At 42.9% G+C, this 21457-nt stretch overlaps 1 protein-coding gene across 1 annotated transcript; it reads left to right on the top strand.

Annotated features, from left to right (window-relative positions):
* Positions 1-17376: 17376 nt before the first annotated feature.
* LOC104622871 (tyrosine-protein kinase JAK1-like) lies at positions 17377-21178 on the top strand (the record flags this gene model as incomplete). The annotated part of the gene is made up of 3 exons (XM_010289781.1): positions 17377-17458; positions 18310-18508; positions 21055-21178. Coding segments are annotated over exons 1-3 (329 nt in total), but the record flags the coding sequence as incomplete, so codon positions are not given.
* Positions 21179-21457: the final 279 nt, after the last annotated feature.

Here is a 21457-nt window from a genome sequence, read left to right as displayed (position 1 = left end):
CCTTCCAACTTTAATGATTCTGTGATTCTGTCTTGTTGGAGGGCAACTCAGTAACTTGGCATGGCCGCAGCTAGGAAGGAGAGAAGGTAAGAAAGTATTTTCTGAAGCAAGATGCTTGGTAATTGTTGAACTTTTTGAGAGTGATTTAAGTATGACAGCTCCTTAATTTCTAGTCCTTTTTGGTGTTGGCTTTCAGTCCTTTTGTAGCATAATACTGTGAATCATTTACTTAAAAATGATCATTAAAGGTTGAAAGAATGTGTAGAAAATTCTGATGACACTTTAGTGCTGAGTATTGACACACATGACCTGTCCGCTCTGGAGATCCCAAGGTTGGCACTGGTGTTGTCCAGTATGTAAAGTAGGAGATGTTACAGCCAGCACTGGGAAAGGAGATATGGCAGGAGGTACTCGGTGTGAGTCATACACATTTGAGTCAGTGATTGAACAAGAGTGTCCCTGCTTAGCTATTTTTAATATTTGCTTACTCACATTTACTGTACTAAGCTCTTTACAGGAAAGATAGTTAAAAGCTTTAGTAAGGTCTTAAAGCCTCTTTTCATGGCAACTGCTTATTTTATTGATTTGGAGTGATGTCTTCAGTCCTGTCTTTTCTGAGATTTTTAGGTCTTAGTGTAATTCCTGTTCTGTTTGATGCTTCCAGAAGTACTGCAGTCCAGTATTCACAGCATCACATCTAGACCTACGTGGATAAATTGGCACTGAGGCTGGACCTTACAAGCAGATCAGTAGTGGCACAGCTGAAGCAGCGAGGAGGGGTGGTGATGAGTAGCTTAGCAGTGCCTAAAAGTGCTTTTCTACCTCCACCAAGTGGAAGCCTGTTTCATACAGGACGTGATTAAATATATTAAAAATATATTCCTAGGTTTTAGCCACAACGAATATACAAGTGACAGCTTCTGTGCTCTAAAACCCTGCTTACAGTTTACGTAATCCTTAGGGTGATTTTCTTCCCAGGGCAGCAGCATGTTCAGCTTGTGGAGCTCTGATGACCGGTAAGGTGCAGCCTTGGCTCTCTTCCTTACAGATATAGATATTCTCTTCTTTACAGATGTTGATAGCTGTATTTGCAAGAGGAAGAAGTTTAGGAGGTTGCTTGGGGTGCACATGTGTGTCATGGAGTTCAGCGGCAGCTTCCTGTTTACTGCTGCAGAGTGAGGATTTGGTTTTGGGCCAGAGAAGGTGCAAGAGTGTGGCTTGTGGATTCGCTGTTACACAGGTCTGCCCCTGCCTCTCCGCCACCCTTCCCATCACTTGGCAAAGTGTTGCAGCACTGACTGTAGCCGTGGGTTGGGGTTTTTGCTGCGGAGCAGCGGTGGAACCGATATGCTGGCTGAAAGTCGCTTTTTTTTCTTGATGCTGAAAAAATGTCCTGGTGCGCAGCCAAGTTCCTTGAGCCTCATGTTGGCGGTGGAGCTGGGGGGGAGGTTGGGGTCACAGTTCTTCAGATCAGAGGCTCTTTGGTTAAGTGTGGATAAACTGGGCCTGCTTGAGCTGTTGCAGCTGAGATAACTTTGTTATCAGCCTCTTGGGGAGAAAGGCTGACCTGTGGCATGTACAGCTAATACCTTGGGACTCATCAGTGGTGGTGGGAGCAAAGCAAGGCACAGTGGTTTGTTGTTGTTGAGTCACAGCAGCAGTGCAATGGTCCTGCATCCAAAGCTGCTGTTGTGAGAGAGGCATCAGAAGAGAGGGAGGGAGAACTGCAGCTAAACAATGTCTGCTGCTATGTGCTTCTAGAGGACTGAAATAAAACTATACCTGGACTGAAAAGTGAGTTGGCCATAAACTTTTACAAAACTGTTCATGGCCAAAACTGGAAATTGAGAAACAGTGAGCTACTGTAAATTTTCATAATATAAAGACACTGCTGGGAATGCAGATTGACTCCTGAAAATGTAACAATTTATATTCCTCTCACAATTTTTGACTTTGAACAGACCTTATAGTTGTGCTTTGAAGAGTGCCATTCAGTATTCTGAAATACAGAGCATATGTTACTCATATTTTTTTTTCAGCTTTCATACATTGTATAAGGCTCATAGGAGGATGATTTTGTTGTTAAAAAGAAGACTACCAAGTTACCAGGCAGCAACTGCAGAAACTAAAAAAGCCAATTTTTTCTAAAAAGAGAAATGAGTGGACTGATGAGATCATTCCTCCCTACCAGAATTTTGTAGAAGAGATAAGTTGGATTGGTAAACTGGAGAGGCAGAAAAGTACTTGGCCTGACAGGTTGAAATTGTTGTATGAGGTGACATCTTGTGCATTGCTACACCTCTGGCAAATGCTAAGCATAGTAGAGTCTGTCTGAGTATGGATGAGTGTAAAGACCAGCTTTAGTCATGCTGGGACCAAACCATCAGCAATAGGATAATTGTGTAAACTGCAGTACAAACTCTCAAATCTGTAACCCAAACGGGACTCCCTAAGAAAAAAAACCCAAACACAAAGTCCCACTGCTTACCATTGTACACTAAAGCCACTGATGTGTCTTACCACCTTTGAACCACTGTTGGCACAACTCGCGGAGGTAAACATGTAAAATTTACCCCTATTTAACTGGTTAGTTAAAAATAACATATGTATTTGTCCAAGAGATTCAATGACTTGAGTGTAAATATTTAGTTTGCTTGACAGGGTGGTACTGGGATATAGGTCATAGTTGACAAAAGACTCACACCAGCAATCCTCTCTTAATTGTAGCAAGTAGACCATGTAAAGCCGTAGCATTCACAATTAAATTGGATAGCGGAAATTCCGTAGAGAACTTGCTGAAAATAATTGTTAGAACTTTGGTTGGTTGAAAAAAATCCATAATTTCTGATACGGTGTCTTGAAATGCCATACTGCTTTGCTCAGATCAGTTCAGGTACGTGCAAGCTGGGGAAATGCTTACGCCTGTGTTAATAGGTGGTGGTGGAGGAGTGGACTGGGTTTACAGGTTTCTTCAGCCCCGTGTTCCTGCATAAAGCTGCTTGTGGCAAAGTCTGCCTGTGCTTAAAACACTAAATGTCAAGTTACTTTAGTTGTCTCAGGAGATAAAACTGATACTAGAAGAATATCAGGGTTCTCCTCTATTTCAAGCAGAAAGCAACTGTTAAGACTTTAAGTCTTTTGGATAAGACTTCAACTAGAGCAGTTGGCAGCCTGGCCTTCATAACATCACAGCTATCCCATATTCTGAAGTCCCGTAGGAGAATCAGTACGAATCCATGGAGGATGTGTGCTGTCTCGGAAGGCATCTGAGTTGTGACTGACACCATGTTTGCATTGAAAGGAGCAGCTGATGACTCTACGTGTGTGTGTGCACATAAGTGAAAAAGCAGCAAGCACCGTCTGTAGGGTTGGACACAGGAGGCCAAAACAGTTAGCTGAGGAGGAGCATCTGACCCTGTAATTGGACAGCTACCGCAGTTCAGATTCAGCTTTTCGGTCACCAAAGGGAGACACAAGAATCCTCGTTATTTGGCAGAGCTTGAGTTGTCTACTCAGACAACTTTCTAAATAGCTTAATTTGGCTTTCACCAGTTGGCTGCCTTTGTTTTGCGGAGCTTCTGCCAATTTACTTGTATTTGATGATTTTTAGGAAGAAAAGAGCCTGCAGCTGTGAAAAATTATGGTGTTTTTTCCCATCTTTGTCGCAGTTGGGATCAGAGAAAAAGATTAGGGTGAGATGGAAAGCGTGTCGTTTCTTCCTCACCCTTCGGGTGATATTTAGGGCTTACCTCCTCGTTTTAAAGTAAGGTAGGCAATATAAGGATTCATTAAAGCCTGAGAATATAAAAATAATTGCAAGAAAACCAAAGTATATCCTGAGGGAGAATCCTCTCCATCCAGCTTTTCAATCTCCAGTCTAAAGAGACTAGGTTAGCTACAGATGTCTGAGATCCTTCTCAGTCAAAGGAAAGAGTCAGAAACCTTATCTGACCTACTTCAGATCTCTGTTTCAGGTTAAGGTAAAATGCATCTTGGACTTAATTGTCTAGATTGACAATGAGAGGAGCACACAGTATCTAGCTCAAAGGCAGATGTCTGCATTTGGCCAGATGTATGGGAAACAGGGCAGCATAGAAGTATTGCCAGGGTGCCCTCTCATCTCTGGCTAGGAGACCTGTTTTGAACACAGCTGCTTTATTAGCAAACCACTTACTGAGACTGAGGTGAGTAGAGGTCAGTTCAAACTCATTTTTCAGCTGTTACCCATAACTGCTCATTTGTGGGAGAAGAGATGTAACTGTGCTCAGCTTTTTGAAAAGATGAGTGCCTACCCTATTGCTTTTCAGGCAGAGACTAAAAATAAACCAGTTTCAAGTTTTATCATTGTGATCTTTTTTCTCTAAAGATCATTTTATACACCATTCTCTCTACGCTTCTGTTTTCCACACACTTGCAGCCACCCCTGGCTGGTCTTTGGGATGTGTGAAATGAAGCACGAGAAGTCCTTGGTGGTAAGGCTGCAGCATGTAGCACAGCAGTCTTTGCAGAGACCTTGCGGATGAGCTGACCTGCTGCCTGCCCCGAGAAATTCTGGCCTTGGTGAAACAGTGAGAAGAGCAGAAAATAAGTCCATAAAATAGACTGAATGGACTTAGAAGACGGATTTCAGTGTTGTGTCTCATTTTTCTTCAGACAAGCCAATTAACTATTTTCAGTTCCTTCTTCTGACTGACAGGGATAAATGTGTTTACAGCTAACCATTAATACAGGTATACTCTTTATTAGTCAGTAATAAAAAGTAATTACTATGTGTGTTTATCTCAACAGATGGGCAATAAAGAACCATATTTCCTGCTTGCATTAAAAATTGTGTCTCAACGGCAGTAAATCTTTCTTGTCTCCAGTCATACGCATACTTTGAAAAATACACACAGGTATGAGCATGCCAGTGGATACATACTGCACTCTTGAGAAATAGTTGCTTAAATTAAAAGTTAAAAAATACAATTAGCTTCAAATGGCAATGTCAGAACTTGACTTGGGTTTTCCTTTCTGAGGACTGATCTTCTTTCTAATCTCTGTGGTGCTGGTGGGAGCTAGTAGGAAATGCCATTTAAATGCATTTAATGGAGCAGTGCAGTGTGAGAAAGCAGTCGTCAGGCTGCCGGTGCGGCGCTGGCTTGGCCCCTGCTGCCATCTCCGGAATGCCCATCCCTGGTGCAACTCCTTGAATGCAGTGAGATTTCCCTTGAGCCAAAGGAAAACCCACCAAAGGGTGGGGTAACGGAGCCAAACAAACAGGCCTTGTTAGTTTGTTTCAGCATGCATGGATAACGAAATACAGTTTCTGGAAAAGGATTGGTTAGCTAAAATGACAGTGAACTTGTCTGCAGAGACCATTCCTGTTCTGAAGTCCACCCGCTCATATGTATGCTGACCTCTAATCCAGCCTTTGCCTTTCAGAAGAGGTCTAAAAGCAAATAAAACAATTGGGCCACTTTGTGGTCCTTGCAGTTTGGTGAGCAGATCCTCTGTGAGCGTGCAGCTCTCTTGTCCCAGTGTACAGGTCCTGTCCCGGTGCGACTGCTGGAGGCCTCTTCCTTGGGTTAGCTTTTTAATGTGAGGTGCTAAGCTAGTCACTCTCCTCCAGCTTTTCTAAACTTAGAACACCTTTTATACGCAGTGAGCCAGTGTAGTCCAGTAACTTTCCTTGGGAACTTCTTGATTTGGAAAACTGTATTGTTCACTTTTTGTTGAACATACCTCTTGTGCACCTATATGGCTAAATCTAGGGTGTTTTTTTTTCCTTACTGTTTATTACAGCTTTAACCTGAATGCTTTTTTCCGATGCCCTTTTCAACTCCTTCCTACATCTACCATCATTAGAACATTTACCCTCTATTTGTTGACTGTGTTAGCACAGGTGAGCACAGTAATACATCTCTTATTTGCAGACGTGGTGACTGCCACTTGCTGTAGTGAGGAGAATGAAGGCCAGTGTCTGAGAAAGCAAAAGCTTCGTCAAAATACAGTAGTTAATAGGTGTAGTAAGACAAGGTTGAAATGTTACCTTGACTAATTGTCCTTCATTAGTTTCCCAGCAAATAGGTTTTGGTTGGAGGTCAGCATATTTGATTTTCAAAGCTCTGGGTGGCATTGGCATAGCTAGTGTAGAGCTCATTTCTTTCTGTAAATTGGTCTCAGATGCTGTGGCTTTCCATGGCAACACTTGCTGACTCCTTTGCAAGGGAACATCTGTGTATAAATTATCTCACAAACAACAAAATGATCCATTGATGTGAAGGAGCAGTTTCCTCATAGACTGAGGTATTGGTAGCTCACTGTCCAGGATGCTCTGGTGGCCTGCACAGTGTATGACTGTGCGGTAGCACAGGGTGGCCACGGGACGGGAAGGAAAAGCTGGAGTTGCTTTGCTTACAGTCACAGAGAGGAGAGCTACAATCTGCTTTCAAATGTAGGTGGTGGTTTGCACAATGTAGCAGAAATCATAATGCAGCTTATCTCTGGCAGAGGAAGAGGTAATGCTGCTTTTTGATTAGTGTTTCTAACTTTCTAAACCTGGAAGCACAATCAGGAGTTGAACTTTTTTTTTTTTTTTGATGGTGGTAGGGCTTCACACCGGAGAAAGACAGCTGGAGTCTCCTTGAGTCCTTCTCAGTGAAGGAATGCCATATGCGTGCTAGCAGTTGGTATTGCCATATTCTTCCCTTATGCAGATTCTGAGAGAAAGGAGGGGGAGAGGAAAAACTAGAGCTACGCTCCATTTCTTCCTGTTGCTGAGTTTCGCACTGCCAGGTGGCAGGTTTTCCAGGAATTAAGTTCTGCCTGAAGGACAGAGGTGCCACCTAAAAGTTCTTCATTGCTGGTGATGCATGTTTTCCTTTCTTGGTTTCAGAAGTTGTGTTGGTTGCAGCATAGGCACATGCTGATGTGTACAATTAGGTTGAGCTAACTGAGAGGGAGGTCTGTTGCTGCTAGAGGAGCTAGGTGAGGACAGGAGGAGGAAGAGGTTGGTGACTTTTGTTTGATAGCTGTATGTAAGGCTGGACTTCAAAGTTTTTTGCCAAATTGGATTAACCTGGAGCCCCGTTGGTAGGACCATAAGTGATCTGTGCTCAGATCTGGAATCCCATTGACATTTTTCTTGTTGCTCCATTCCTGTTCCGCTTTACTGTGTGTGATGGCCTTTACAGATGTTTTTGTACGGTCACTTACGGGACCACACAGCTACAATTAGCACCTCCTCCGCTACCAGGGCACCTGCTGCTTTACAGAGATTTCTGCACTTTGTAGCTCAGCTTTTTACTTTGTTGTGGATCTATATATATAGGGCCTAACAGAAAGGGCTTTAGTTGAGACACTGTCTTTAACCCTGAGATTGTTTTTGTACCATCTGGCCATACCTTCTCCAACCAGAATTGCATGCAGTGTTCCAGTATTGGGACTACTAGCATTACAGCAGGGTGTTTCAACTTAAAAGATGAGCAGAGAACACAGAGAGGGGCAAGAGACTTTGAAGATCAAATTGTTTTTGCTGTCGATAGTAAATCCCAAGTTTGCTATGAAATTGTATGGGTTTGCAACTGTGTTATAGAAAGAATGTTTGTTGGTTAGGGGATGTCTTTGTTGGTGGTTTGCTCTGAACAGGAAGGCAAAGATAACTGGTAAAGTTTTGTTTGCTTTTGTTTATGACTTGTTTTAAATGGTGAGCCCTTAAGAGTGAACTTTAACAATATCTTCTCACCACATTAAAAAAAAGAAAAAAGGCAAACCATCAAAAAACACTTACCAAAGTGCAAAGCCACCACAGGAAGCATGCGACTACCAGAAATCTTCAAGAATAAAGCAATCTAGGGGATTCAAGTGTCTTGCTGTATGCAGAGTAGATGTTGACCGCATTGATTAAAAACTGTTTAAGGCCTTTATATGTGATTTAGGTGCTTATGGCAGCAGGTTAGTGGCTCTTGTTTTTGAAGCAGGTAGAATGCAAAGAGGTGCCAGTATTTCAGTTTGTTCTTCTGAGAGCTGCTGAGGTCAACCTGAGGTTGCTCTTTGCCATCAGTAACTCCTGCTCCTTGGGAGGTGCTGGGGTGCCACCGGCACTGCTTCTGGGCAGCTCAGCACCGTTGCAAGGTGATGCTGGGCAAGTTCGTCCTCTAGGGTAAAGAAATTTTGCTGTAGCAAAACCTCCTCTCTCACCGGTTCCTTCTCTGAGGCCATGTGTGTGGTGGCTGATGGTGGGGGAACACAGAGGTGTGCTAGTGCGTGGAGGTGAGGAGGGAGCCAGGGACTTGCTTGCAGTCCCTCTTTGCTGCCACCATCGTAATGTGCAGCCCGAGTAGCTACTGCTGCCCGGCTCTGGGGAAGAGGAAGCAGGGGGTGCAGAGAATTGGGACGAGAATCTCCATTTTATGATACAATTTGAAAATGAAAAAGGTTAAGAACATCTGTAGCTGCTCTCAAGGAAGTGGCTACAGGGCTGAACATGAAATGACCGTGTGTGGTTATTGCGCTGGGAGGTTTGTTAGAGTGGTCTGTGAACAGCCGGTGAGTCTCGGAGGAGGGGAGCTTTGCACTAGCTCCGTGGTCACTGCGGAGTCCCAGCCCCTTTGCAGGTTTTACATACTGTTGAACTAGAGTAGTGTGTGTGAAGTCCACCTACTCAGGCTGTTGGTATTTGGAGGAACTATTGCTTCTAATTCTGCCTCTCGTGTTAGGGACTGCAGAGTGGGATGTAGGACACCCAGGCTAGTTACCAATGCACTGATTTCCTAGGTGAGTGGGCAAGTCATTTAATTTCTCCTTCTCCTCTACTCATTTGCAGAAAAGATGTGCTGATAGTGTTTCTTGTGCCGTCTCACCAGTCTTGACTTTGCTAGATATCAGCTGTTTGCTTGTGTTGGTTTGTTTCTTACTAAAGATCTAAGGCATGATCGGAAATCCGGGTGCTGTCATAATAAATCTAAGTTTTCTTTTTCCTTAAAAGCAAGTAAAATTTACGGTTCCCTTGTTGAGGAGCACCAGTGGATCATGGAGATGGTCATTGTACCTGAAGGGATGTATGAGCTTGGTATTAATGCCAAAGGTGATGTTTTGCAACCGGGGGGTACAAACAGCCCCCTCCCAGGTACACTCTCAGTCTAAATAGTTACCCAGCAGAAGAATGTTGGGCGTGGAACAGTGCTATGCTAGGATGTCACGTCTAGGACCTGGGGTTCATCTCTTCTCCAACATGCACAGACTGCTGAGCAGATGAAATCAGTGAAGTGAATAAGGTGGAGATGGGTGGATTGTGACCTAAAACTCTTGACTTGTGAGAAGTTGGAGGAGAGACTAGATGCATAGCAAGTCCCCAGACACAGGTTTCTTTGCCAAACATTTCAGTATGGTGGCTTCTGTGGGATTTTAAGGCTTGGGAGAGCAGGATGAAGCAAGCTCTCTTGCTGCAGTCCGGTTAAAGAGAGGAGCTGTTCTGCAGTTACAGACCTTTGTGTGGAAGGTGTGGATGATGAAAAGTGCTTCATCTCCCTCCTGGTGGTTTTTCCGACCTAGGAAAACTGCTGGTAGCTCCTAAATATTCAGGGAGCAAAGGTAGGAGTTGAAGCTTTGTAGAAATCCTGGCACACTTGTTGGACACTGAAGCCCCCTTGTGCTCCTAAATTACAGCACCATCCCCGCTCTTAATGGGTACATCCATGTCACAGTGAGCTGCGTGATGACGTTAGCTCTCTGTAGTTTTCCAGTCGTCACAGCAAGAAAGTCACACGTCTCGTAGTGGTTTTTCTTCAATTCTTTCTACGTTTGTTTCCACCCCTGCCTTTCTGGTAGATCTGTGCAACGACTACAGTGTGTATTCCTCTCTTGGAAAAAGTAGAGTTGTTCTCTGGGCTTCAGCACGTCCTTCTAGACCAAAGTGCTGTGCTGACTTCAGGCTTGGGTGTATGACCAAAGACTCTTGAGTTGAAAGAGTTATGGTGCATTAGCGGAGCTGATGTACGTCGCCCTGTGTTCACTCACTGTCTGACCCAGCTGTGGATAGCTTTCACTGAAGTTTTACCTTTTAACTGGGGCACAAAGAGCACATGTGTAGTCTTGCCATGTCCGGTTCTAGTGACCTGATGGGATCACTCACCAGGTAAGCCCAGAAGGAACCAGCTTTACATACTCTTAACACTATCTCTTCCAAGAAAACATGGATTTGGAAGTCTTTGCCACACCGACTGATTTTCCTGAAAGTTTTTCTACACATCTGAACTGAACTTCAGGAAACCCCTTAAATCAGTGCAGTGCCACCAGGAAGAGGCCGCGTTTCCTGAAGATCTGCTTCATTTCTCGGAAGATGACATGGCTTTTTGCCAGAGAACTTCCATCACATCTGAAAGGTGCAAACCGATAGCGGCATGCTAGCGCAGGCATGGAGAGGGGATGTAGGTGAGCGGCGTGGAGGAGAATGTAAAGGAAGGAAAAGGATCATTAATGCTGTATCCTAGGCAGGAATAAAAACAGATTGTCTGTGTAAATCTCTTTAAGGCTGGAATCCCCCTTCAGTCACGTTAGCATCAGTCTTAGTAATAAAGCTCTTTTTTTAGGTGGTTGGCTTCGTGGCGGGGTGGGGAAGAACTTTCCTCTAGTTTGCATGTAATAGGTTTTAAGAGTATTGGCTACATAAAAATCGTGTCATTAATAGGTTTCCATGATGGCTCGAAGCTTGATGCGTGAATGTATTTGCCTTCAAGGAATTTGATACTGCTTTAGCTGAAAAGTGGTTAGTAATTGACTATACAAGGATATAGGAACAGATTGTAAGCTTCCCAAGAATTGCATAATTTCAAGTAGTTGTTAACCAGAAATTGTGAATAAGAAATGATGAAGTACACATACATAGTTTAGAAGCAAGCTATAAAAATTGTTGGTCACTATTCCTCTCATAGAAGCCCAGTCTGTATCCGAAGGAACATCAGGCTGGGAAGATCAAGTAATAAAAAGGAAAATGTGACTTTGTGTTGTGTGCATGCTCATGCATCTGCAACAGCCGTTGCAGACGAGACAATAAAGGTGGTAAATTAACACGCAGCTTTCTGAGCAAGCTGAAAAACTTCTTCCCACATAGGTGACACATCACAAAATTCAGAGAAGTAGCTGAAATTGCATTGGAAAAGCACAGGAAACGAGCACGGTTAGTTCTCATAGTGTGATGGTGAATTGAGTGGGTTCGTAAAGCGTTGGGACTGGTCCAAAGCAGTCGGGAAGGGAATGCAGCAGGAGTCTGCCTCCCCTGCTTTTCAGAGTTAGATTGCTAAAAGTGGAAATATATAACATCTGTTAATATAAGCGTGCAAATAATGAAGGCTGGCTGCACCCTGTTTTTCAGTTCTTAAGAACCTTGCTGCACGTTAACTATTTTTGCTGAAAATTTCTGTTATATGTGCTCTCAGCCTGATTTTTAAAACAAAAGTTTTACGACATAGATCAGGCATATCGCAGAATGAATACTATAGAAAAACCCAAGGGGAATTAGTAATTCTGGTTTTAGGGCAGAGGTAAACAGCGTGTGGTGAGATCTCTGAATTAAATAAAATAAATACTGAATTGCACATTCAGTGAAAGAGTCCTGTGGAAAAAAAATAGCATGTTATCACATACATAAAGACAATGAAATATTGCATATGCACAGAAAGTACCCAAATACGGTTAAAAAGGCAACCTTATTCTGCCCTGTAGCATTTGGGTTCTTGAATTTCCAGAAATAATACTTTAAAAGCTTTTTTTCTTCAGTATGTCTGGAAAGAAACATCCCCAGAAAAGAGCACCGATAGTAGTTTTTATAGTTAATCTTAAATTATTTGTTATTAGCGAATGGGAGTGTTGAGAGCTGAGTCAGCGTAGTGAGCAGATCCACAGGTCAGAAGAAGACATGGACACCGTAGGCAGCACGGAGGGAGATGCTGAACCTTTTGCTGTCCTCAGATGTACTTGGACAAGAGTTTTGGATCCGAGGGAGCTCTGTGTACAGTCATGTTCTACTTTAATGAAAAGCTTTTACCTTTTTCTTTCCAGTGAGCTTTAGTTAATCAGGGCTGATCTGATCTTTGTCTGCTGCGGTGGTGGTTGTGCCTTCCAGGGCTGCTGTAGGAGGGTGGTCAGTCAGCGGTGTGGTGGCCCCTTCAGTGTTTTGGGATTTTAATGTGCTGCTTCATCACAGTTTGTTATCGTATCGTCACTGTCGTTTTCTGTTGTTAAAATTTATGAAGTAGAGCGCCTGGTTTTATTTTAAATGGGTCTCTAATAGGTTATGTTAGAGTAGATGCGTGTTCTGTGCTGGATGGGCTGTGACAAGTTTCTGTACTAGTGTGTTGAAAAAATAATAGTAATTGAGAACTTTCGGGCTGACGTGAACTAGGAATACTACAGAAATGGCATGCTTTGCATGCTTAAGGAAAGCCTATCTATTACTTTCTTAGCATAAGCAATCCTAAACATCCCCTGGCTCTGTCCCTGTCATGAAACCAGAAACTAAATTGGCTGAGGGGGAAAAAGAGGAAGAGCTTGCAAGTGGTGCTTCAAACTGAGTTCTGGTTTGGTCAGATTTTATCTGGGATTTTCCTCTCCTCACATTTTAGGGACTTTTGCCCCTGAAACAGACCTTCCATCTTGCATTTTGTTCCTGTGATCCTCCTTTATGGTGGATGTTCAGCACAGGGGCGGTGGTGTAGCAGCGCCAGTGCGAGGGGTCAGCAGTGCCGGCCGGAGTCTTGTTTTCCTGTCAGAACTCCCTAAAACGAGCAGGAAGCTAAACTTGAATCTTAAATCTGAGTAGGTCTCAGTGCGCCGGTTTACCTCGGGTTAAGCGTGGGTATGCGCAGGGGGGTTTCTTCTCAAAACCTGTGTGGATTTCGTGTTTTCCCTTTGCCTGTTAAAATGCTTTACGAATGGAAAACATAAGGTGCTGGGGCCACGCAGGCAGCAGCTTGCTGGCAGCCGAGGGCATTTCTCCCGGCTCTGCTCGCACAGCGGCTCTGCTCGCACCTCCTCCGCGTCGCAGTGCCTCCCTTTTGGGACTTGCAGCGGTTCTGCTGGGAGAAATTTAAGTGTGTCCCACTGAGAGCGAGAAAACTGAGTTGGGGTAAAAACCCAACAAATCCATTTGTCTGCTCAGGTGGGGAGCCGAAGCCGTGTGGCATCCATAACCCTGTTAACCCTGTAACTCAGGTGAGAAGTTTGCTTAAAAATGCCTGTTGCAGCTTGTAGCCAGTTTCTGTTGGTATCTGACATCTTGAAGTATCTCCTAGCTGACAGTGTTATCCTCTGTTTCCTTATTCAATAAGGAATATATCCTTATTCCTTACTCTTTTTGTATTTCGGGGTATTTTTGTCGAGGGGGACTCTTGGCAGGGCCAGGTGTGGATGCCCCAACTTCACAGGAGGCTTTGGAGCCAGGCTGGCTTTCCCGGGCTCCTCCTTCCACAACAGTGGATTAACTTCTTCCTTATGGTTCAGAGAAGATTTGCAAATAGTTTCTAAAGTATTTAATTTGTGCCTCCGCCTTTCCTTTCTTTCTTGATTTTTGAGGCATACAAAAGTTTCAAGGGGTTATTTAACAAATACCGTTGTACATTTGGGTTTTTACTTTGGAAATGCTGGGACTGTTGGGCTTGAACCATTCTGTTTTTATGAAGGAGACCTCGGCTGTGGCAAGTCATAGGCAGGAACTTGAGGTTTTTACCAAATATTATTCTTTTCCAAGTATTTCATTATGTCGTAATAGTTTAATAGCCGAAACAGAAACAAACTGATTTTGAACAACCTGCCGTTAGAATTCCTGCTCCCTATTTTTTAACTTTCTATCTTTCTGATACCAAAATTTTGTGAGGGCTTCATCCGTGTATGAGAAAAAAATACTTCCTGTGGGCTCCAGAATCTGTTCATTTACCTCGTCCAAAGAAATTAGGTGTGAGTGTTGGCAATTGCGAGTGCATGGTTTTGTTTTTGTGCCTGTGTGCCCCCAAAATCACTAATTTTGTGGTTGTAACCCTTGCACTAAGGATGAATCGTTGTCCCCCTCTGCTGGTGGTGCACCGAGCTGGGGATTTGCTCACCCTGCCAGCCAGCTGAGTTACTCTGCGACTAAAATACAGATTTTTGAGAAGGTGGCAGGTGTGTGCATATACGTGGGTCAGGATTTTAAATGACCAGAGCAACCCTGTGCTTTGGGGAGTGCTCAAAAGTCTATAGTGTATCAGCTTTCAAGGTGTGAAGTTACCGAGTGGTATCTTGAGAAGGGCCATCCTACCTTCCCCTACATATTTTGCAGCGTGCATCATCATAGAAGACTGTTTCCACCACGAGAAACAGAAATTGGGTGAAGAGAAAATATGCTCTGAAAAAAGCAAACGCTGTCCTGTCAAACTACTCCCAGCAGAGACTGAGTGCATCCCTGTTGTCCTCTGTTGTGTCCCCTGGAGTAGTGCTGCTTCAGGAGGATGGCTGAAGTGTTGGGAAGTGCTGCAAGGATAAGCAGGGGAAAGCGGAGCTTGTTGTGCAGGAAGAGACCAGTGGAGCGTGGCACAAGCCAAACAAAATGCAGTCTGAGAAAGGATAGAGCCAGTATCTGTAAGTTCATCAGGCAAACCCTCATGAGGGAGGCGAGATAGTCTGCTGGAGATAACTCAAAAACAATGGTCAGCTGAGGCTCTGAAACCTTTTAAGTGCCAAAGGATAAAAATCCCCTTCAGATTTCTGAGACGAAGCATGAAGGCTGTGTAATGTGATGCTGAAGATTGCATGAGACCACACGTAGTGGCCGTGGGGAGCTCCGAGTCATGGACCCGGGACTGGGGTGAGCCTTGCACGGGGGACAGTCGCACCCGGGACTGGGGTGAGCCTTGCACGGGGGACAGTCGCACCCGGGACTGGGGTGAGCCTTGCACGGGGGGCAGTCGGGCGCGGGCCGGGGGCGCAATTCGCACCCGGGACTGGGGTGAGCCTTGCACGGGGGACAGTCGCACGGCTGCCGTACGCGCTTGCAGGCAGCAGGGTCTGGAGGAGCGAAGGGCTGCCGTAATCTGTCAGCGGTGCCGTGACCTGTACTGTATGTACGATTAGTATTACTGTGTAGGACTGGTGAGAGGTGCTACTGCTAAGACAGAGCAGGAAGTTGTCTTGTTCAGTGGAGACTTTTTGGAAGATTAAGATGCATTTTTAAGAAGTTGAATTCCTTATGTTGAGCATGGGAATATCTGGAAAACTCCTTAGTAAAAAGTAAGTTAAAGGTTGGACGTTGTTTGTTTCCTTCATCCCCAGAAATGTATTGTAAATGAAGCAGCACTTAAGGTTCTTTTGTATTCTGAGAATTGCTGCTGTGATTAGAAACAAGAGTATGAGCTATTAAACAAAACCAAAGAATTCGGTGTTGAAAAGCAACAATTTTGATTCATGAATCTGCAAGAAGGCAATGGTTTTGTATTTCTCTTCACATTTTAAAACATCTGGACAATCTTTTTAATATTATGCCCACACAAACATTAAAATACATTGAGTTTCGGTTATAAGATATGTCATTTCAAAGGGAGTGTTTTCAATTAGTTTAAAGCTAATATCTTTAACCTTTTGCATTTAAATTTTCTGGTGCTGTGCAGAAATAATTACTGGCTTGTCTGCATGTTCCAGTAATCATGCTCTCAATTACTTCTTGCCCATATTATCGCCGAGGGAATGTGTCTGCAAACTCAGATTTAACATTAAAGTGGCAGGGATGGAAAGAACATGCGGTTTAATTGTAAATGTGTGCTGTGCTGTTAAATGTTTTGTTTGGATTTTTGTGGTTTTTTTTTTTCTATGATAGTATCGTGTTTGCAGGGCACTGGGGAAGGGAAGCTTGTGCAGCAGTGCCAGACTTTCTCTAGACTAAGCCCAAGGCTTATAAAAGCAATATTCATTAAAGTCTGCTATATCAGATTAATGCCTAATGCTGTTGCAGCAAAAACAATTAAAAACGCATTTAGTTCAAGTATGTTTTGGCAGAGATGGGGAAGAAGAGGAAAAGGAGGGATGGAGAGTACAAATGGAGGAGTCTTTCAGCCTCAGATGAGTGATGGGCGACATTTACCAAACCAGCAGTACTGTCATGTTTGGTTTAGACATATTTTGTCACATTCAGTTTACTGTCGCACTTAATGAGTGACTACCCCAGGAGAAGCAAGTGGGATGGTTTCCCCTTGAGAGCATGGATCTGTGTCTGGTGGACAGTGACGCAGGACCAGTATTGGAGCATGGGAGTCTCTCTGGAGATGCAGAACAGAGTCCCACATCCTTCTTCTCTTCAAGAAGTGCAGACTCCTTCCTCATCTGGCCTATTCCCATGCCAGTGGGAGAGGAAGCAGCCTTTTGGAAGGGGACAGGCATGCCTTTCAAGCATGCTGGCTCTTTCACTGGTGCTCCACGCTCTACCATCAGGACTAGGACTAGGGAGACATCTTACCAGTGTCCGCTCTTTCCCCGCCTTCTCAACTATTTCTAGAGCATCTTTTGATTTCACAGCCCTGGTATCAGATAATACTTAAATAGAGGCACTGTCAAGCCTACCATTAAAAAAAGAGAGTACTGATACTTTGCCAGTTTGCTTCAGGTGATAAGGATAAGCTGTAACTTTGGGTGGGAGTAATTTTGCAAACCAGGCCCAGAATACTGAGGTGGTTTGTGGTGTTAGATAAGGCTTAAAAAAAAAAAAAAAGTAGGCTCTTGGAAGGTGCCCCTGCTGCCTGAAGGCACTGAAGTCATGGGCTGCGCTCCTTGTGAGCCTCTGAGAGAAATAAGACCCTTGCAATGATACTCCCTTGAGTAGCTTCCTTATTCTCTGCTGCCCACTCAAGGCTCTGCAACTTTCACAGAGCAAAGGAGAATAAAACAAAGAAAAACCCTAATAATCTGGAAGGGGAAGAAACAGTAGAGACTAGGGAAGAATTTGCATTGGCAATATGTAGTTAAAAATGTGAAGAATTAAGTGACTTCAAAAGCCATGAAGGGAGGTAAACAAAAGAGAAGAATGCTCTTTTGGTGTTACAGCTCAGGGTTGCAACAAGTAGGACACCAAACTGATGGTTGATGCTCTGAAAATATGAAAAAAAAAACACCCCACATGAATAACCAAGGCTTTCCCCCTGTTTTTTGTTTGCATCTCAGCCAGTGTACCCAAATTGTCAAAAGAAATCAGTAGACTTACATAGACTCCTAGATGCTTGCTATGACTGTCTTTGGTTGGGACTAGATCCAGATGTCAGTTACATTAATGGAAAGATTCCCTTGATTGCAAGTGGCATTTTATCAGCCTGACGATATATTTTGTGCCTTAAACTGTACAAAGCCATTCCTGACAATTTTAATTATTTTTTTTTTCTCAGCCAGAGTCAAGTTGCTCTTGGAAAGCGTGAAGATAATCCGTTTCAGTTGCGTAGAGGATCACACAGTCACATAAATGCAGGTGTGTTGGCTTCTCAGGTTTGGTTTTGGTTGGGTTTTGGTGGGAGGATTAATATATAGAATTGGTGGCTTGGACTTTTGTTATTAATTGAGCTAAAGCTTAGTAAAACATGGAACGCAGACCCCATAATACCTGGAGCGTGTGTTCTTTTAATTCCTTTCCACTCTTTCTACTTAAGCACTAGGTATAAAATGCAACATGCATTTTCTTTCGAGACAGAGCTGTCTTGTATGCATCCCTGGCAGTTTAAAAATAGTGCATTAAACCTATTTGGTGCCACACTTTCCTTCTGGAGAGACAGAGAAGTAAGAATAAGAGATATCTCTCCAATAAAGCTCATTTCACCATCACATATTAAGTATCAGGAGTTTAAAAAACAAAGGGTGAGAGGGGAGAAAACTTATCAGAAATATTTAGCTGCTAAGGAGATTGTAAAAATAGAAGCTACCTTTTGTTTTTCTTTAAAGGAAATATAAATTGTGCTGTTTATATTACTCAGCCTCAAGTATTGTTTTTCAGACAGTTACCTGCTTAAGGATTTGAAAGTTACTTTTTTACAGTAAGAAGATAAATCTTCTAGAATAGTAGTGGAACCACCAGAACAGTGGAGAATTATTTGGAACAGAGTTACCAGAAACAGAATAATCATTGTTATTTATTTTTTCAGTTTTCCCCTCATTTTTGAGAAGTACTGATTTTGAATAATCAGGTTCCCAATGTGAAGATTTTGAGAAATGCTGTACCTAACCCATCACAGTGTGCAGTAGTCTCATTAAGCAATGGGTTTGTGTTCTGACAAACACTCAAACTCTTCTTCACTTTTTCCTTAACTATTTTTCCTCCACTTTCAGTATCTAAACGTAAAAGAAGATTGCAAAGCCATGGCTTTCTGTGCAAAAATGAGGAGCACAAAGAAGAGTGAAGTAAACCTGGAAGCTCAGCATCAGGGTTTAGAAATACTTTTCTACCTGCAAGATAAAAAACCCATTTATTACACCAGTGGCGAGTTTACCTCGGAGGAGCTGTGCATTGAAGCTGCCCAGAGGTGTTGTGAGTATATGGATTTTATATAAGTTCTCAGTGTCGAGGCCTGTCAGTATCAAAAGTGATACGTCCTTCTCTGCATGTAAGTCATTGAATCATTAAGGTTGGAAAAGACCTTTAAGATCATCAGGTCGACCCATCAACCCAACACCACCATGCCCCCTAAACCATGTCCTGAAGTGCCACGTCTACACATTTTTTGAGCGCCTCCAGAGATGGTGACTCCACCACCTCCCTGGGCAGCCTGTTCCAATGCTTGACCACTCTCTCAGTAAAGAAGTTTTTCCTAACGTCCAATCTAAACCTCCTCTGGCACAACTTGAGGACATTTCCTCTCGTCCTATTGTTGGTTACTTGGTACGTCAATGCGTGTAGAAGAAATAGGCATGTTATGGAGTCTAGGACGGAAACTTTTGCCAAGGGCCTGGTTTGGACAGTTCTTAAATTGCTTGAAGTGGGAGAAATGGTGGGAGAGATTGTCTTGAGATTCATACAAAGTGATGATCTCCAACCCTGGTTTCTGGCAGATGCAGGTACTGATGTTTTAATTTGGGTGGGATAATTAGGTTTCTTTTAAGAGGAGAGGAGACACCATATACAAATAAGCTAACACAAAGATGGCTTTTTCATATGCTAGTTGGTAAGCCTGTCAGGATCTGTCCTGTGTTATAAAACATTTTGGAGAGGGCTAATGAAAAAAAAACAAACCCACAAACAAAACCTACTTGCTACTTTTCTGGTTTCAGTTTTCTGTTACTTGACACTTATTTGCAGAAAATTATGATGTCTGTAGTACTAATAAATCACCAGTTAACCTGAACCGTGCACAACTGTGGTAATATATAAATGTATAATGATGATTTCTTGCTTTTTCACTGTGGTCCTTGACTCAGAAAAATATTTGAACATCTATGGATTCTCCTGGAATTAGTGGATTTAATCTATGTTTGAGCCTTGTGAACCAGCGTACTTTTATGTTTACAATCCTCAAGTTCTTTTCTGATCCCAATTTTGTGTTCCCCAAGCTCCATGGAACACTAAGTATTATACAGCTGATATGGGACTGGTGAATCTGTCTGCATGAACAGGCAAACGGGGCATAAATTTTCCTGCAGCTTTAAATAATGTTTTCTTTTCCCATGTCATCTTGGTTCTTGTAACATTGGCTACCCTTCAGTTCATTTGCCTGATTGCTTCTTTTCCATTGGAAGGGCACGAATGATGAGAATATGAAAGACAAACCTCATCAAATGGGTACTCATGTTGTTTTTGAATAGTTTTAATGAAAAAGCAGAGTACTTAAAACCCACCTGTTTGTGTCAGCATGTAAGAGCTGTGAACTGCTGCTGTTTGTACGGGTGTGAACTCACATACTGTGCAACTGCTCCCAGTAATTTCTGTTGGAAGTTTAAAACTTTTGAAGAAATTACTTAGTGAGCTTTCCTTAAGGAAACTTCTTTCTGCCTCCTCTTGCTTTTTGCTAAGTCCACAGCACATGGTAGCAAAGTACAAAAGCCTTACAGATTTCAGCAAGCCTGTGATGCTGGTCTCTGCCGTAAATCGCAGCTTGAGTAGTTAAACCGTTGGTGGCATCTGCCTGCTGCTTGTTGACCTGCAGAAGGCAGTGGCTGCCCAACCCCACCTTCTGTGAACTTTGCAATTAGGCTGTTCAGTCTTTATTTCCTTGGCTTCCCTTTTCCCTTCTGCTCGCTCTCTCCCCACGTCACAGTAGAAATAGTTTCACTGATTTCTGCAGGACCTCAGTGAAGTGCTCTGCAGTTGGCCCAGTTTCAGAAAGACATTTAAGCGTGTGCTACGGGGCTCTCTGCAACAGAGCTGCTTGCCTGACCGGGGCTTTTGTAAAAAGGTACTGCCTTCTGTTGAGCAGGAAACCGAAGCAAGGAATTCAAACAAGGGTAGACCTGTAAACATACCATAGCCTGTTTTTTCTCTTGGGATGATGTAATTGCAAAGGTTAAAGCGGGTCAGCCTAGACATAAAAGTCAAAGTCTGTTCTTTGTTGGAAAACCCTCTGTTGAGTTAGGAAAGAATGGAAAAATGACACATTACGCTTTCTGCTGTTTGCTAATGAGAAGGGGATTTTCATTGCTCTGCTAAAACCTACTCTTTCAATTATGGGAGTAAAATTTATTAATAAAATAAAACTGAGAACAAAGTTGTGGTATTGCTGAGTGGTTTTGTTAAAAAACTTATTTCTGTGATCTGGAAAAAAGTGAAGATTTTCGAGTGGTTTCCTTTTAAGTTCAGACCTTTGGCAAAATCAGGATTTCAGAATAAGTTTAATGTTAGAAGTAGCTGCAGTGATACGCTGTTAAATATGCAATAAAACCAGTGAAGTGAACCAATGCACAGTTCACAGTTCTGCTTTACCCGTAACTTTCTGAACATTCATTTTAAACTAATCCTAGTATCAGTTTCTTTTTACGGTCTGTTTTGCAAGATCAGATATTTGTTTATGTATTTGTATTTTTGAGGTGTGCGTATGTATTGTAGCCTTGTGATTCATACCTTTGTTTACTTTTCTCTAACAGCTATATCTCCTCTGTGCCATAATCTCTTTGCGCTGTATGATGAAAACAAAAGACTCTGGTATGCACCAAATAAGGTCTTTAAGATAGATGAAAAAACATCACACCGGCTCCATTATCGAATGAGGTAAGTACAAAACATCTGAAAAATGATTCCTTAGCCATATGTAGATGCTCTAACTCCTGAACTCACTGAAGAAGCAAAACAAAAAGCAGCAGCTTGCTTTTCACAGCATAGATAAGAGTTTAACAGGAAAAGCTTAAAATGTTTCCTGATTTTTTTATCTTGCTATATAACCTTGAAAAAAGCCCCAGAAGTTGAAAAACCACAGGAACCTGTATCCACAAAGCTGTAGGTGACTGAACTAGCTAAAAGCTAAATTGAAAAAAAAGTCTCAAAAACGTT

This window comes from Phaethon lepturus, unplaced genomic scaffold (assembly GCF_000687285.1).
Source record: "Phaethon lepturus isolate BGI_N335 unplaced genomic scaffold, ASM68728v1 scaffold51296, whole genome shotgun sequence".
Classification (NCBI taxonomy): domain Eukaryota; kingdom Metazoa; phylum Chordata; class Aves; order Phaethontiformes; family Phaethontidae; genus Phaethon; species Phaethon lepturus.
This window is presented reverse-complemented; position numbering and strand designations above follow the sequence as displayed.